The 17,144-nt window shown below is 38.3% G+C and overlaps 1 protein-coding gene across 1 annotated transcript; it reads left to right on the top strand.

Annotated features, from left to right (window-relative positions):
• Positions 1-3,157: 3,157 nt before the first annotated feature.
• ap1m1 (adaptor related protein complex 1 subunit mu 1) lies at positions 3,158-16,837 on the top strand. The gene is made up of 12 exons (XM_068341229.1): positions 3,158-3,711; positions 4,911-5,067; positions 5,192-5,259; positions 5,361-5,491; positions 7,531-7,678; positions 7,889-8,015; positions 8,277-8,419; positions 9,516-9,587; positions 9,779-9,937; positions 10,133-10,258; positions 15,571-15,646; positions 16,050-16,837. Exons 1-12 carry the CDS (start codon positions 3,670-3,672, stop codon positions 16,070-16,072), a joined length of 1,272 nt encoding a protein of 423 aa, XP_068197330.1. The 5' UTR covers positions 3,158-3,669; the 3' UTR covers positions 16,073-16,837.
• The last annotated feature ends 307 nt before the right edge of the window (positions 16,838-17,144 follow it).

Genomic DNA, 17,144 nt, shown 5'->3' with positions numbered 1-17,144 from the left:
AATGTACCCCTTCTGCCACTCCCTGCCTTAGCTACTCTAAAACTTACCCCCCACCCCCACCCCCCTTAGTCTAAACCTCAACTATTGAAGGCTCTCTAGAGGAACAAAATGGTGTCAATGTGTAAGCAATATCCATCTCTGTATTTGGTTCAGTGTCCTACTTGTTTGGACTGAACAGCATAGGAAAATCACATAAAACAGAGAGGATCAATAACTCCAACATCAAAAGGATATTGGTTTCTTTAAATGAGCGAAGTTTCATTTCCCCTCTTTGGACTGCATATGCATATGTCTGTGTTATTACTTAGGAATGTTCAAATTGATGTTAATACCAGAGTTGGTTAGAAAAGACATATTTTTCATTCTATCACTGATTGAAAAAGGGCTGTATGGAAAATAACCAAGCCAAAGAAAATTTCACCAAAGAACTGTCCTCTGACGATATACACCAGGCAGTTAGAGCTTTACTGCCAAGCTATGCAGACATAAACCATAGGTCTAAGATCTTCTTAATTACTATTGGTATGAAAGACCTTTATTTAGATCTGCTGTCTTTCATTTGAAAGGCACACTATATAAAAAGATTTGTTAACTGTGGATCACAATGTGTTCTCTTTGAGTGCTTTCAGGAATATGATTTTAAATATCTCATGAATGTTTATTCTGTGCCTATCTTTTATTTCATGAAATTTATTTGAACATTTTAATTAATTATAAGTTAATAAGTTCATCTTGGCAAGTTTGAAATGGTCATTGTGAGTTAGAGATATACAACTGTGTGCCTCTGTGTGCATGTGTGTGTGTGTGTGTGTGTGCGCGCGTGCGTGCGTGCATCTGTGTGCGTGCGTGCGTGTGTGTGTGTGTGTGTGTATGCGCGTGTGTGTTGATGACATCAGGCCAAATGGATCTGCCTGCTTGGTTTAGACTCTTCTGTTCCAGTTGCCCCAGTTAAAAATAATGATTAAACTGAAATTCAAACATTGTGAGTTGTATAGCAACTATTTAAAGTGCATCAGATAGACATTAAGTGTCTGTAATGCTTTTCATGTTGGACTTTTTTTCATGTTACATTGCAAATACTGAAATGGCTCCTTCTTTTTAGTAGATTTAGTAAGTTAGCAATGAAGGGTGTTTTGAAATGTAACCTGAGTGTCTGTAACCATGGAGTATTTTTTATGAACTTCAGATTACGAAGGACTAACATTACATGATGTGTTCAGAAAGTTATGTGCTTTATGAAAGGTGTAGTTTAGGCTTGTTATTTCATGTCTGATTGGATGAGTTCATTTGATGTGAAGTTACGGCCAATTTTTCCTTTTATCACATCCACAGCTATGAAAAAAACATCTATGTTTGTCTTTATGTGTGTGTGTGTGTGTGTGTGTGTGTGTGTGTGTGTGTGTGTGTGTGTGTGTGTGTGTGTGTGTGTGTGTGTGTGTGTGTGTGTGTGTGTGTGTGTGTGTGTGTGTGTGTGTGTAGGAGACCAGCAGCCTTCTTGGCATAGCTTCGTGAAACCTTTGGGTTGACACAAGCTTACATTTTGAACTGCATGAGTGGCGTCTATGTTTGTCTTTATGTGTGCGTGCGCGTGCCTTATTTAGTCTATCAGGATGCTGGCAGCACTCAGTGTTTTGTTAATAGATATCTCTGTCACAAATATTGATTTTTTTAGTGGTTGGTGATGCATTTTTTTTTCTCATAAAATTGTTTGACTTGTTCTATTTTTTAATAGTGAGCAGAAAGGAGGTTTGGAGGAGAACCGTGAGTAGAAAAGAGAGGAAGAAAGGAAGGGAAGTCAAGCAAGAGAAAATAGAGACAGAATGAATCAGTTGCAGAGTAAGAGAAATGAGAACCCTCCCACAGGAACACAATCTAAACTCCTCTTCTCCTTGTATGGTAAAAACTCCCCCAAAAGCCACAGGATCGTCTTGGGAGTAGAGTCAAAGTCCTGCTAAGTATAAATCACAAAGTCATGGGAAAAGTAGAACAGATCGCTCTACCATGAGGAATACAAACCGGTGCTCGATATCATTCAACAATATGTGGACCCTGATTTTACAGTTCATTACAAATGCTGCTAATGTGGCAGTTTCACACACAAAAACTTATATCCCAGTGAACATCTAATCATCCAAGGGTTCTTCTGCTCGTCACCTGCCTGTCTGAATAATCATATATAACACCTGTGTGATGCTCTGATTCATAATATAATCAATAATCTCATTAAACAAATAATATCAGCCATCGCAATCTCTGAGGCTGCATTATAAACATGTCCATCAGTCACACAACCACATCCACTGAGCCCCAAAAAATAAACCCGCACACAAACACAGTGTCTGCACAAGTGTATGGAAGTGGCTGAGCAATGTGGCAATCTGTTATATTTGGCCCCGTAATTCAGTCCACTAGTATCTATGACTTCTGACAATGTCTGAACTCCATTTTACCGGCCAAGAGATCAGAGATCAGTTACTTTGATGAGGCACAGTGGTTGTGCATAAGCCCAGTGATGAAAGGCTTTTAATCCCTAAGGGGTTGTCAGAAAAAAAAATCCTGTGATGTAAGTCAGCTTTGACTCACAAAATGATGAGGTCACTATATGGTTCATGTGTGAAATTTAATATATGCATATCAGCAACTATTGCTAGTGAGATGAAACTTTAATTAAGTTTCAAACATAAAATTAGAACAGAACATCGGGAAAATCACGTTTTATTTGACTGTATCTCATCAGTGTATCATGTTTATGACTCCCAGAATAAATGAATGCATTTGTCATTTTGTCATCAATATACGTACATCGGCACTGGTGTAGCAAAGTCGAGAGGGGTTTGGACCATTTCTCCATATTAAAACAAACAAACAAACAAACAAACAAACAAAAAACTCAGGGGTTAAAACCTGGGCAAAAACCTCTGCTGAATGAAATTATCCTTGGGTTATAGACGCTAAGCCAAGCTTTGATGTTTCCGAGCAGAAACAGGTTCCTACTTATACCAGCGCGTCAATTATCCTCAGACCAAACTGTTCATTTAGTCTGATATTTACTGAGGTATTTTGAAATGACGTGAAATCTTAATCTATGGGGTGTTAATGTTACATTTTACAGACCATTGATATTTGGCTAAATCCTCTTGGTATGTTCGCGTGATTGGCCCTTGATTGCTTATTTTTTTATGATTAAAAACAAAAATTTACCCCGTTTTTTTTTTTTTTTTTTGAAGATCACACCAGTTCGCCTGTACCTGTACGCTATATGTTTGACTGCATATAGTTGATGTCCTCTTTTCTTCAGACAGTCTCAGTTATCCACTGTTATTTAACATATTTTAGGTCAAAAGCTGAGGATATGACCAACCATTCAGCGTAGCAGCATGAATGTCAGTCCATTTCCCCAAAGACTTTGTCTAAAGATATACAGTAAGTACAAAGTCTGTTTTTACACGTCATACTCTGGACCACTACATCCTCCGATTCTATAGGGGGCGCTCTTTAAATGTACGATTGATGTGAGGAACAGGGAAGGGTGGCTTTCCTCTTTTCGGTATTATGAATGAAAAGTCTGTTCTTTAATTCTTACCGTGATCTAATTATCATCAAACATTATCATAAGGTATAGGTTTTTTTTAAAGAAGTAGCATTAGTGGAAGTATCAATAGCTTCAAGATGTCTGCGAGTGCAGTGTACGTCTTGGATCTGAAAGGAAAGGTAAGATAACGGAACTGCTGCTACGTTATTAAACTAGCATTAGCCTAGCTAACACAACATTCACTGACAGATTAAGATGTGGCTCAATCCACCGCAGGACAACTAATTTACCGATTTATTATGAATACTTCATGTTTGCGTTTTTACTTTAGGTAATATGATGAATTTCAACAGGAGTGTTTTCGTGAATGGACTAGACCAGGCCACGTAGCAATATGTAAAACCAAAGACAAATAGGTTACGTTGCGACTGAACAGGTTACAGGAGTCAAGCTTCACAGAACATAAAGGACAAATCTTACAAACCGAGAAGTTTGTTTTTCATTGTTACCGAGCAGGACTCTGGATCTGTAGCGTTCTATACCTATATCCTACTCTATGCTATGAGTGGTGGATATTGGAGTTATCACTTGACATAATTACACTTAAATATCAACTATATTGTTCGTTTGTTGCTACTAGGCACAACTCCGCATTAGTGACGCCCTGTAGCATTATTCACAAGGAATTCACTGGACTGACGAATTAATGGTGTCCAAGATTCTAATTTAGAAACTTTCATATATAGATTATCTTTTAGCTGACTTTCTTAATAGTAACATAACGTAATATGTATTTATTGTTTTATTACAATGAGTATCTACATGTTTACGTCTCTACCTGCAGTGATCTTCCCATTACAAGGCCCATCATGATTACTATTTTAGCTGAATGATATTTTGATTTGGAAGTAATACCTATAAATAAAATGATCGTGTCAAGACAATTTTATGACAAAGATGCAATACAATGGAAATGTATTTCTTGATATAAATATACTGGAATTTAAAAATGTAAAAAAGACTCGACAAAAACTGTAAATTCAAAAGGCAGCATCAAGGGTTGCAAAAATTGTCAGCTGAAAAATACCACTATACCATATTATAAGAAACAACCTGTACAAAGTCGATAAAGTTGTCACTATACAACAATCTAGATTTTTATAGTTATGGTACTTGTATAATAAAATTACTCTTGAAACCTAGGCTTAAATACAAAAGGGAAAAAGCTGTGAGATACCTTGACTCATTTGTAATATGTATGTCTGTATGTCAAATTATATTATCTATGAATAATTACATTGTGACAGACACAGTTGTTATACAGAAAACATTCATATAGCAAGCAGCATAAATGCCTGTCTTGATCCATTTCCTTTAGGTTCTGGTTTGTAGAAATTATCGGGGGGATGTGGACATGTCAGAGATTGAGCACTTCATGACACTTCTGATGGACAAAGAAGAGGAAGGCACACTTTCTCCAATCCTGGCCCATGGTGGAGTTCGTTTCATGTGGATCAAACATAATAACCTCTACTGTATCCTTAATGTTCACTGCATGATATGAATGCTTAAGCAACTTTACAACACATGATCTTATATATCTTTAGTGCCACTTTGATATTAAACTCTTGCAATTAATTCTTAATGCACATAATTCAGTGGTTGCAACATCCAAGAAAAATGCTAGTGTTTCGCTGGTCTTCTCCTTCTTGTACAAAATTGTCCAGGTAGGATTGCACATTTATTATCAGGTTTTTTATTGAATAACACCTTGATCAAAGCTCTTTACTCTGTATATTTACAGTGAAAGACTTATTCTGTTCTTCAGGTTTTTTCAGAGTATTTCAAAGAATTAGAGGAAGAGAGCATCAGAGATAACTTTGTCATCATATACGAGCTGATGGACGAACTAATGGACTTTGGTTATCCTCAAACCACTGACAGCAAAATTCTACAAGAGTAAGTACCCTGATAGTGAATTTTTAACTGAAGTTGACTTCACATACATTCAATACAATTATTTTAGGTGAGGTTTTAACTCAAGGCCTTTGAAGAAAATGCTGGAGTAGAGGAAAAACAACTACACATTGGTTCATCTGCATAAATGCCTAATTCCTCATTATTCAAATTATTAAACTTTTGAAAGCAATTGTCTTTACTCCAGTGTCTCCTGCCCTGCATGTTTTAGATATGTACAGTATGTGTCCTAACATGTCTGATTAAAAGGTTTCAGTTGGACTCATGCAAAACTTGATAAAGAGCTGATTACTACATTGAAGAGTGCTGGAAAGAGACATGGAAAACATGCAGGGCAGATGATTCCTAGCACAATACTGGACTAGATGTACGATGTGATCTGTGTTGTAATCTGGAGATGATCTAACAACATTAGACATCAGAAGCAGGTCGTGGTCTTCACAAACTACCTGCCACATCAGAAATCATAGGCAACCCCTCACAATGGCTGGAAAGGTATATTTAACTGTCTATTATAAAGACACAATTCTGATAGTTTGTCAAATTCATATAGAAAACCGAGATTTCTTTAATGAAATGTTGCAGAAGTAGATTTTTCCATAAATGAGAACCGTTCTAAGGCGTTTAAACTCTTTCCACTTGAATGGAATGGACTGTGTATACAATCAAGGAACCTAACTGGTTTAACTGTGTTCACAATGTAAGGGGTGTTTGAAATTTTAGGTAAAAAAGTGAAACAAAGATAAAATTTAAAATGTACTGTATAAGAAATTATCAACACTTAACTTCTTCTAAAAGAGAAAATAGAAGTATAAGATTTTCTGGCAACAGTAAAAACTGAAAGTTTTATATTGGAAGATTTTGCTTTCCAAATGTTTCAGTAAAACATTTTGAGGCAATATGGGATCCATTATTGATACTTCAAATACTTGGTTGGACTCTTTCTGGAGGACAGTTTGAACATATTCTGCTGGTAGGTTGGTGTTGATTGAGCAAAAACTGTGGGAGAAGACAGGGTGACAGTGTGAGTGAGTGATACAATTCATTATTCCTGCCAGGTCATATCAATGTTTCTGCTTGGTTGAGCCAAGATTTTGTTGGAAATTGAAAAACTATGGCACATATGTCTGGTTTGTTATGACTTTTTAAATTTTAGGTTTACTTTAGTGCCACTATCTGGAGAATTGGCTCATAAATCCAGTTTGCACAGGACTGGACCAATGGACCATACCACACCAAGTTTTATTTGGTATGGAGAAGAAGATAAGAGAAAGGAAGAAAAGAATGAAGAAAAAAAGAAGGAATCTTTTTTTACAAAGTGATAACACTTGATTCGCCTTAGAAAGTTACAAAGTATTCAGAAAGTAGTTTTTTGGTGCATACTGGAAGGATTGTAATGTAATGATATTTTAAACTCTTTGAAGCTAAATTATACAGAGCCGTATTTAACTAATAATTGCTCACATTTTATTCAACTCACAGATTTAATAATGAACAGCCATGAAAAAGAATAAAACACTAGAGAACTGAAGAACATTAGTCAGTCAACGCGTCTTAGCATCATATATAAACGTTCCATCTTACAATTGAATATGAACATTAGTGATGAATAGCAGAGTCACTTTCTGTCATTTGGATTGCTCCAGGAAAAATAGTGGCCGTAAGCTGATAAAAAAGGTTACTGAAGCCATTTTTCTGCTGTTGAACATAGTACCAGATCATTTTTGATCCATGGCAAAATCTTAAAGAGTTCAACTTTTTGAATGGTGTTAAATGTAGTTAACCATTAAATCAAGTCTAGCTGCTGTACTTTAAATGACCATTTAAACTTGTGTTATTTGTGGTCGACTCATGTAGCTAATTCTGGATTTCCTCCTGTCTTCTGAGAAGAGCTGTAAGTCACAGTCCTCCGATAATAACCACGAGACTCCGTTCTTTGATGCTTTGTGGGAACGCACATTTTCAGACAGTTAATTTCCCCTTTTTTGTTTTGCCTTAGTGTTTACATTTTTGCCTTCCAGATACATAACGCAGGAGGGCCACAAGTTAGACACTGGTGCCCCACGACCCCCCGCCACAGTCACCAATGCTGTCTCTTGGAGGTCAGAGGGCATCAAGTACAGGAAGAATGAGGTCTTCCTGGACGTCATTGAGTCAGTCAACCTCTTGGTAAGAACTCCTTGTTTCAGAAGCGATGTGTTGCTTAGGGAATTACAGCCACTGTGCTTGTAAACTTCCTCTCTTTGTGCGTCACAGTATTAACTAGCTGATCCTGTTGTATCTATTTTTCTGTGCTTTCTTTAAGTAGCTAATACTTTATGGGATGAGGGACTTCTCTGTCTGTGACCAACTGACATTTACAATCCATTTATTCTCTAGGTTAGTGCCAATGGTAATGTTCTACGCAGTGAGATTGTGGGCTCCATCAAGATGCGTGTCTTCCTGTCTGGAATGCCTGAGCTACGTTTGGGCCTTAATGACAAGGTCCTATTTGAAAACACTGGACGTGAGTTATCTAATGTAACTAATTTCGGTGATATTAATGAAGTACTTTTTTTCTGTTGTATCATCAATAATTGATAACCCAGTTAATGAAAATTAGTGACATCATTTTTTTCCCAATGTTTCTGAATCTATTATTCATGTTCATCAGAGAAACCCACAAAGTTATTTGCAAATATCTCTGATTGATTAATATTAGGTCGTGCAGGTACACTCTTTTGGTATTTTTTTTTAATGAAAATGATCTTTTTTGTTGTTCCTCCAGGTGGGAAGAGTAAATCAGTAGAGCTTGAGGATGTCAAGTTTCACCAGTGCGTCCGTCTGTCTCGCTTTGAGAATGACCGCACCATCTCCTTCATTCCCCCTGATGGCGAGTTTGAGCTTATGTCTTACCGCCTCAACACTCATGTGAGTGTTCTGGACCTTCCAGTCTATTCTATATTCTAGTAATGGGGTCTGGATATTTGGTAGACTGACCAGTAATAAGTGGTATGATACTTGCTTCCACCAAGCACCACACGGTAGTCAGTTTAGCTTCTTGTATTCTAGCACCCTTCCTAAATGTGCGTTTTCACAGATGTTGCCCTGACACACCACCATATTTACAGATGACTCAGCCATTAGACAGCCGATGAATGTATAAAATGAAAAACAGAATGAGTGCAGGCACTATTTCCCCATCTTCTATGATGTGAGACCTGTGACTACCAGCTCATTTAGCAACTGTGGTAACATTTACTGTCCACTAGGTGGTGACTGTGCCACATACCAGTCCTTTATTCATCCTAGAATGGTGGACCCTAACCACCCCAGACATGGATTGACCGGTCTGTGTTTCAGTTGATACTAAACTGTACAGGAAGAATATATAACTTACATTACTTTTGTTTCATTTATTGTATGATTCTGAACAATATTTTATTTTGGAATATTACTGGATTCTCTCTTTTCACATCTGTCTATGACTTACTCTTTTCGCTTGTCAAGATGTTTGCGTTGGTTACATGGCTCCGGCTGGTAACACAGAATACAAAAAAAAACTCCAAAGATGTGATGTTACAAGGATGCTGCAATTATAGTTGCATAAACATTGGACTCAGGTTTATTATTACATTTAGGAAAAAAATGTTTTTATGCCTGCTGTGTCATTTTTTGTTGTTGTTGTATTTATCCGCCTTTGTTAGACGCCGGCCCTTGAAAATATTGTCTGACGTTAAACCGGTCTTTTGCGTGAAAAAAGGTTGGGGACGTTTGTTCTAGAAGATGAAATGATTGTAATCTTTTCGAGACAATAGTAATCATCTCAAAATATTTTTTTCTGCTTTTTACTGGAGTCCATGTGGAACCCCCTTAGGGACACACGGGGTTTCCAGGAAACCACTTTGAAAACACTGTCACATGCTATTTCAACACTGTATATTTAAATTGCTATTAAATCTAATAGAACCAATTGTTTAAAATGAATTTAAACTGAAATTTTAAATGAATTTTGTTTGTGTTTAAGGTGAAGCCTCTGATCTGGATTGAATCTGTTATTGAGAAGCATTCCCACAGTCGGATCGAGTATATGATCAAGGTTGGACGCATTTTCAAAGTACAAGCCCCGCTTACATATTTACAACTGACATCGGAACCAGTTATTACCCCGTAAAGGTCATAAATATCCTATTAAACAATTGCTCGGTAACTATCGTTTAGCCTTGCTTTAGTGCTTATGTTTAGCTGCAGCTTGGTAACAAAACATGACCTGCTTGTTTCTCATTTTAGGCCAAGAGTCAGTTCAAAAGGCGTTCCACAGCCAACAACGTGGAGATCCACATTCCTGTGCCAACCGATGCTGACTCACCCAAATTTAAGACCACAGTTGGCAGTGTCAAATGGGTGCCAGAGAACAGTGAGATTGTCTGGTCAATCAAGTCCTTCCCTGTGAGCAGAAATCATGACTCATGAATATCATAGAGTGGTTGGGTTTTATGTCATAGGGTTTCCTTCTTTGTGATAGCTTCTGCAATTGAACTATTGCTTAACTACGGTAAACTATTGTTTCTGTAAATGTTTTTTGTAACTTTTTAATATATCAAGATTACAGAGTGTTACAGAATTTGTGCCACTGCTTCACAGGGTGGAAAAGAGTATTTGATGCGAGCTCACTTTGGCTTGCCGAGTGTGGAGGCTGAAGACAAGGAGGGGAAGCCACCTATCAGTGTCAAATTTGAGATTCCATACTTCACCACCTCAGGCATCCAGGTACATCCCACAAACATCCACAAATAACTTTTACAAACTGTCTAATGTATTACAGCAACAGATGGGAAAAGGCGTAAAAAAAACCTTTTGGACATAGCTTTCCTAGGAAAATTTAGTACATCTATTTATTATTGCAGCTCAGCTGTTTACCATTTCTAAATGCAAACATTTGGGAATAAAATTCAAACAAACCCTGATGTTTATTTTCACCTGCTCTAATAGATGCAGTGTCCCTAAAATGTACTTCCTCCAGAACAGGAATTTAAACAATTTAGATTGTCTCAATCAATTACACGTTTTGGCCAGAGGGGGTAGTACACAAGCACTGTCCAAATGCAGTAGTTCTTTAGTGGGCAAGGAATTTTCTTCTGCTGTAGAACAAATCAGAAAGCTGGAGTTCATCTTGGACTTAGACCTCTGGCTTTTATGTCAGTCAGCGAGATGGGAAATATCTACTAGGTAGGTAGATTCATGTCTTTGTGACTTCCATGAGCCTGAAAGGAGAAACCTTCATATTTGAATGAAAACTCTTGTAGACTTACACAGAAGTGCTTCACTTTCTGTATAATCACTGTTGTCTCATGATTATATGTGTGGCACCACAGAAACACAAAATTAAGTCTCCCAATGTCTTGATGGGAGAAGACGACGGCTACCTGACAGACTCCATTTGAAAGTATATTATTTTGTAAAAACCAACAACTGTGTTTCCTGCAGGTACATTTACATGCATACAGAGGTACATTAACCCAATCTCCTCTGACTTAATGAGTTGATATCTTCAGCCAGAGCTGTTATATTGGAATATCCAGTTGTGATGTATTGGTGCAGTCACCCACATGGTGGCTTACTAGAAATATTGGACGAGTTATAAGTGCTACTGCCTTAAATAGCTGAAATGGATTGTGGATAGAATATTTAATAATAATAACCATAGGTACATTGTTCATTCTTAGTGTATTTTATAAGTAAACCTCACTCAAAACTTCACTGAAGGTGTATTTGATGCGCTATTTGCACGTCAGGCTACCTCTGCACTGCACGTTCACCACTTAACACAGGTTTTCAATCTTACTTTTGTAGACAGTCAGTACCTCTGAGTAGGTGATTAACTCTAATCACACTGGAATTACAAAACTTAGCACTGGCTGTTGGAAATATAGAAAACAGTACATTCAACATTGGTGATAAGATAACAGTAATGTAAGTACAGGAAGTAGATCTCCAGATATGAATATAGCCTTTTAATACAAACAAACCATGAACTGTTTCACAAGTCACTACAAAATGATTGATTGATTTTAACAATAAACTATTTGATCAGCTTGATTCTTGTTAGGGTAGAATCTCATTTTCAAACACACTTCTTAACTTTTAATGCTGCTTCTGTAGAACTTTGACTGAAAGAGCTACAGAGCCATATTTTCCGCCCTCCTTATTTCCCATAATCATCAAGAAATCATTAAGTTGTGTGGACATTATGCTGCCCACTCGGAAACAATAATCTCAAACCCAAGTTAATTGGAACAAGTTAATCGGGGTGGTTATTGCATAAAAATACTGTTGTGTTAGTAAAGTATTTCTTATTCTCTGAAGACATGGACTCTAGAATGTGTGTGACTTTACTCAGTTATCAGAGTGAGGTGATTAAAAACTACAACTTAAATTGATTTGAATTCAGTTACCTAATTAGTCTGAAAAAATCCTTGAAAAATCATAAAGGTTTAATGTAAGCATTCTGTTGTTACCAGCTGTGTACATTACTCATTGTTTAGTAGGCAGTTGGAAACTAAATTAAATGCAGAAAATATGATGAAATATATGAAACCATGAACAGGCCAATGTCAGAAAGGATTTTTCTTCAGCTACATTTGTAATGGAAGAAAAATCTGAACCTTAGAAGGTCTGTTTCTGAAAACACCCAGTGTACCCGGGGGACATTTTTCCTTATTTTTCTGGTGCTAGCAATGCTTCAGTTATGTTGAAATAAGTACTTTTATTTTTTACAAGAAAATAATGGCTCAAACTATTCTCTACCAAAATAGTGGAGAGAAATATGTATGGGTTAGCTTGTAGCTTTTCCTCTTTGATATTAGAGAGAAAAGATTACATAGCCTATTTTAAGAATGTAAGAATAATGTTTTTCCTCTGGCATGTAGGATCCAAAAATATAAAATATTAACATGAATGCTGTTGAAACAGTTCGGTAAGATCCCAAGTTGTTGCAGGTTTCACCAGTATAAATACTTAGAACCTTTGCTTAGGAGTTGCAATCACTGCCGCAAACCGACCGTCTTAGATTCAACCTGTTAACATCCATATTGCCATCCGACTCCTTGTTCAGGTCGGTAAACGTTCCCTTATCACAGGGCAGCAGCAGGCTCTGATGCCGTCACTAACACCCCTCTCTAGGTGTTAGACGAGGCTCCGATGTTTAATTAGACACACAGAAATATCAAAGCATGAGAAAGTTCCTCTTAACTCTACCACTAAGTGTAGGGGAGAGCACATGTGAAGTGTGTATGATGCACGTAACTGCACCGTATAAATTTAATTAGAATTGGAATACAACCCCACACTTTGGACAAGTGGTAATAAGAGAACTGTAGTGAAACTTTTTAATCGTCCATCTTTAGGTGATGTTGAGGGAACCCAAACAAGCTGGCATAGACATTTGGGGTCCTGAGAGCCTGATAAACGCAGACCACACATGCAGTCTGTACTTACCAGAGATACAACAAACATCCTCCTTTGCCCTTCTCTTCTTACAAGCCATAATGATATTTTGCGGAAGACGGCTTTTGATCCCGTTTTGCTGACTGCGTACCCACAGTCAGGCCGACTGCATGTTTGGCTGCTGGGTTCTCAAGAAGTGCTGTGCCGGCAAACCTGGTGATCCCGTGTCTGAGTGTTTGTCGTCATGTGTCTGCTGGCCACGGTGCTCTCCGTCTCTCTCTCTGACCTCACTGTATAGTGGAAGGTAATGACAAGTCGGCCAATGCCAAGGCCGCAACAGAGGCTCGCCGCACAAATTCCTACCCTGTTCTGTTCTGTTTTCGGCTGGCAACCGGACTCATGGAGACATGGCATGGCAACAGTTCCTAGAGAGGGGTCACGTCAGCCTTAAAATGGCCGTGTTCTTTTCCCTGCTAATTTTTGAGCATGCAGAATTGAATTTGTTTTTCTTTTTAGCAGGTTAGTAATGAAATAGATTACTGCAAAAACACAATGTAACATAATAGAGATCTCTTATTGTTTTTGTAGAACACTTTTTCTTTTCTATTTGGCTTGTTCCGTTAGGGGTCGCCACAGCGACTCCTAATGTCAGCCTCTCTTCTGCATCCTGCTTTCTAACACCAACTGCCCTCGTGTCTTCCCTCACTACATTCTTCCACCGTCTCTTTAGCCTTCCTCCTGCCGGGTAGCTCCATCCTCAACACATTTCACAAATACACTCACAATCTCTCCTCTGGACATGTCCAAACCTTCAAAGTCTGCTCTCTCTAACTTTGTCTCCAAAACATCTCAACTTGACTGTTCCCCTGATGAACTCATTTATTTCTGCCACCTCCAGCTCAGCTTCCTGTCTTCTTTTCATGTGCATCCAGAATACTGAGACTGACTTCTGCTACTCCGTCCAGAATTTCTCTTTCTCCTCCAGTTCACATCTTACCTGTGGGGTATATCCACTAATCACATTATATATAACACCCTCAATTGTAAGTCTTGACCTTATCATTTGTTCTAATACTTTTTTCACCTCCAAGACACTCTTAACTAACTCTTCTTCTAAAATGACCACTACTCCATTTCTTTTGCCATCAACACCATCGTAAATTAATTTGAATCCTGCTCCCAAATTTCTAGCTGCATGCCTTTCCACCTGCCCTCCTGCACAATCAGCAAATCTATCTTCCTCCTAATCGTCATGTCCATAGCTTTTCCTGTCACAGGAAAGTCCCCATTTCAGATCTTGGAGCTTTCCTTTCCTCTTCTCTTTCTGTCTTAGAATCATCTGTCCACCTCTCCTTCGTCTTCGATGCACAGTAGCTGATTTTCCATTGGTGCCCTGTTGGTCAACAGTGTCGGTGACAATTGTTGTTAAACCGGGCCACATCCGATATACTATGGAGTTCTTTAGATGAACGCTCATATTTGTTTGGCAGAGTCTTACACCGGATGCCGTTTCTGCCACAACCCTCTGCATTTGTCTGGGCTTCAGACCAGCCTACAGTTGACGCTGGCTTGTGCCGCTGTAGGGCTGCATTACTATTTTTATGGACACTAATGAGATGGAAAGATGTATAACAGGGAACTTAGTTCTTCAGACAAAATAAGTTATATTTTATAAAACATGTAGCTGCATAGATTATCATTATGCAGTGACATCAAATTAAACCTTTTTTTCCCTCCACTGGACTGAGAAAACAAATACACAATTTTGTGCATTCGTGGTCTCGAAAGTCAGCTCTGTGGAAACACTGCTCTGGTGAAATAACTGTTTGTGAAAGATTTATCTCGATTATGCTGATGTGCAGGTTTCTGTCCTCCAAGGGATTGAAAAAACTTTATTTTACAGTTATGTAAATTTACTAAGTGCGTCCCATGAAACCTGGTATGAGTCTACTTCCCCTACTACTACTTCCTCATTAATACTATCACTTACTACTATCTCCTGTCAACCGTGAGAAGAATTGCACTAAATTTATCTTCATGTATTTTTGAAATATTTGTAGCTTGTTCCAGCCGTCTCTGCAGAGGAGCTGTACATTCCAAAAGTATGTTTGTTTGCCACGTTCAGCAGAACTGTAGCAGATACGGGGAGGTGATGAAGGCCACAGAAGTTCTGTAGTTAAAGTATCAAAAACAATCACTACATGAAACATTATATTCCATGTATAGTCTCTGAAGAAGAAATCATTTCACTGTTTTTGAAACAAATGCGCAATCTAACTATGACTGACTGACTGGACTTGGTTGCTGTCATCTTTTTGGAGCCGTCACATCACTATCCACAGGTTATTTAAATTACTTTCCAGCTGTGACTGTGACCTTCATGTTCTTTGCCCATCACTTTGTGAGGGAACAGAGTTCACTCTGGGATTGGCTCCAGTCTACCCGCAGCCCTGCACAGGATAAGTTAAGACTTAGAATGGAAAATGTTTGGGCAAATACATAATATCAACAGATGACTTTTGGTAGTGGAGAAGACGCCAACCAACAGTTTTAGAAAATTGTTAACATTCTCATCTCCCTGCAATTTGCCATCTTCATAACACTCATGAATTCAGTGTTATGTTTTCTCTCGACAGGTGCGTTACCTAAAGATCATTGAGAAGAGTGGCTATCAAGCCCTGCCATGGGTACGGTACATCACTCAAAATGGAGGTATGTTAAAAGTTCAGTTGTATTGATGCAGAGTGCCTACATGTGCAGTTATTAGGCAAGAATTAGCCAATGCGTTGCAATATGGTGGGAACCAGTTTTGTACTGATCATTTTCTATGAAAAAGGGAATACATTTGAGAACATGAGGCAATGTTGCAACGTCCTGCGAAATGTGAGAAAGTGAACTTTTTCATGCCATGCTTCGCTGACCTTCATACTGAGTTTACCAGGGTTGCACATGTTGGCCTTTTTGCTAATGTTGCCACTAATTGCTAAACATCCCCATCTCATTTCCTTTGGATTCCATTCAGTGGGTGAAAAGTATCAGCTGCCCCCACTAGCTTTCACTCCGATTTGCTCTTTTCTTTGTCCATTTGATTAAGTCTTGGCCATTTCCTCCTCAGATTACCAGCTCCGGACCCAGTAGGCAGCGCCTCAGCCGGCATTAAGCAGGTGGAGATCTGATGGGGCGAAGTCGAGCTGCTAATGTAATATCAATGGCAGGTGTTTGTCATGAGACCAGAGGACTGTCAGCATCTACTTTATGTTTTCTGTTTGCTGAAGTTGTATTAATTTCTGATCAATGCAAATGTAAGATGGCGCCTTCAGTATGACAATGTAAAAACAAAATAACCAGTAAATATGTTTTACTACTGTTTGACTGCTAATGCCAAGGAAAGCAGGACTGATGTTTACAACCCACCATCACGGTGCAGAGATGTGCATAATCTATCCCAATGGGTCAGATGTTTCAAAAGAGTATGTTACAGTTGTCACCAAAAGTTACTATAATCATCTCCACACAGGTCAACAGAACCTCAATGGTCAGTTTGAGTATGATTTTATTTTATATGAAGCTGCTTTGTTTTGCCACAATTCCCATTTGTTGATTATTTGTATATATGTGTTACAGGTTAATGAACTTCAGTGTTATTTGTTTTACTATAAGTTAAAAAGGAAAGTTCTCTGTTTCACTTATTGCCTGCTTGTGATTCCATTGATTCATGCTGGAGAGATGCCTTCCTGCATGGCTCAGTTAGTCTCCTGTGACATTCAGCTTTGCAGAGCAGAATGAAATACTGTCTGTTGGGACAGTAAATACAATACCCTGTTTATTCTGACACCTGTTTTCCCTTCCCCTGTCTGTAACCACATCATTTTAAATCATTAAATGTCTATTTAGAGAAAATTGCTCCATCGTCTTCTTGCGTCATAATTTTAAATGATTATATGTCTATTTAGAGAAAATTGTTCCATCGTCTTCTTGCGTCATTTCGCAGAGAGCTGCCATAGTGTCATCTGCATTCACCTGCCCCACACACCAATGAGGAATGCTGAATGATGGGGAAAAAAGTCAGGGTGAGGAAGAGGTTTCCTCCACCAGGTCTGTGGTGTAGCTAAATTGTGGATGGCTCTTTCCATGCTGGCCTGGAGGTCTTTTCAAACAGTGCGACTCTTAATACGCACTGCCTGTGATATCATAGTCAATTGAGCTCCAG

The sequence above is a fragment of the Antennarius striatus genome, chromosome 18, assembly GCF_040054535.1.
Source record: "Antennarius striatus isolate MH-2024 chromosome 18, ASM4005453v1, whole genome shotgun sequence".
NCBI classification, from domain to species: domain Eukaryota; kingdom Metazoa; phylum Chordata; class Actinopteri; order Lophiiformes; family Antennariidae; genus Antennarius; species Antennarius striatus.
The sequence above is the reverse complement of the archived record's forward strand: the minus strand, read 5'-3'. Positions and strand labels throughout refer to the sequence as shown.

What these genes read in the sequence shown, in the direction of transcription:
- ap1m1 (XM_068341229.1), top strand. Translation starts at nt 3,670, where the DNA reads ATGTCTGCGAGTGCAGTGTACGTCTTGGATCTGAAAGGAAAG. An exon ending in CAAACATAATAACCTCTACT is followed by an intron (nt 5,068 to 5,191) that starts GTATCCTTAATG and finishes CACATAATTCAG; the next exon opens with TGGTTGCAACATCCAAGAAA. An exon ending in TCACCACCTCAGGCATCCAG is followed by an intron (nt 10,259 to 15,570) that starts GTACATCCCACA and finishes TTCTCTCGACAG; the next exon opens with GTGCGTTACCTAAAGATCAT.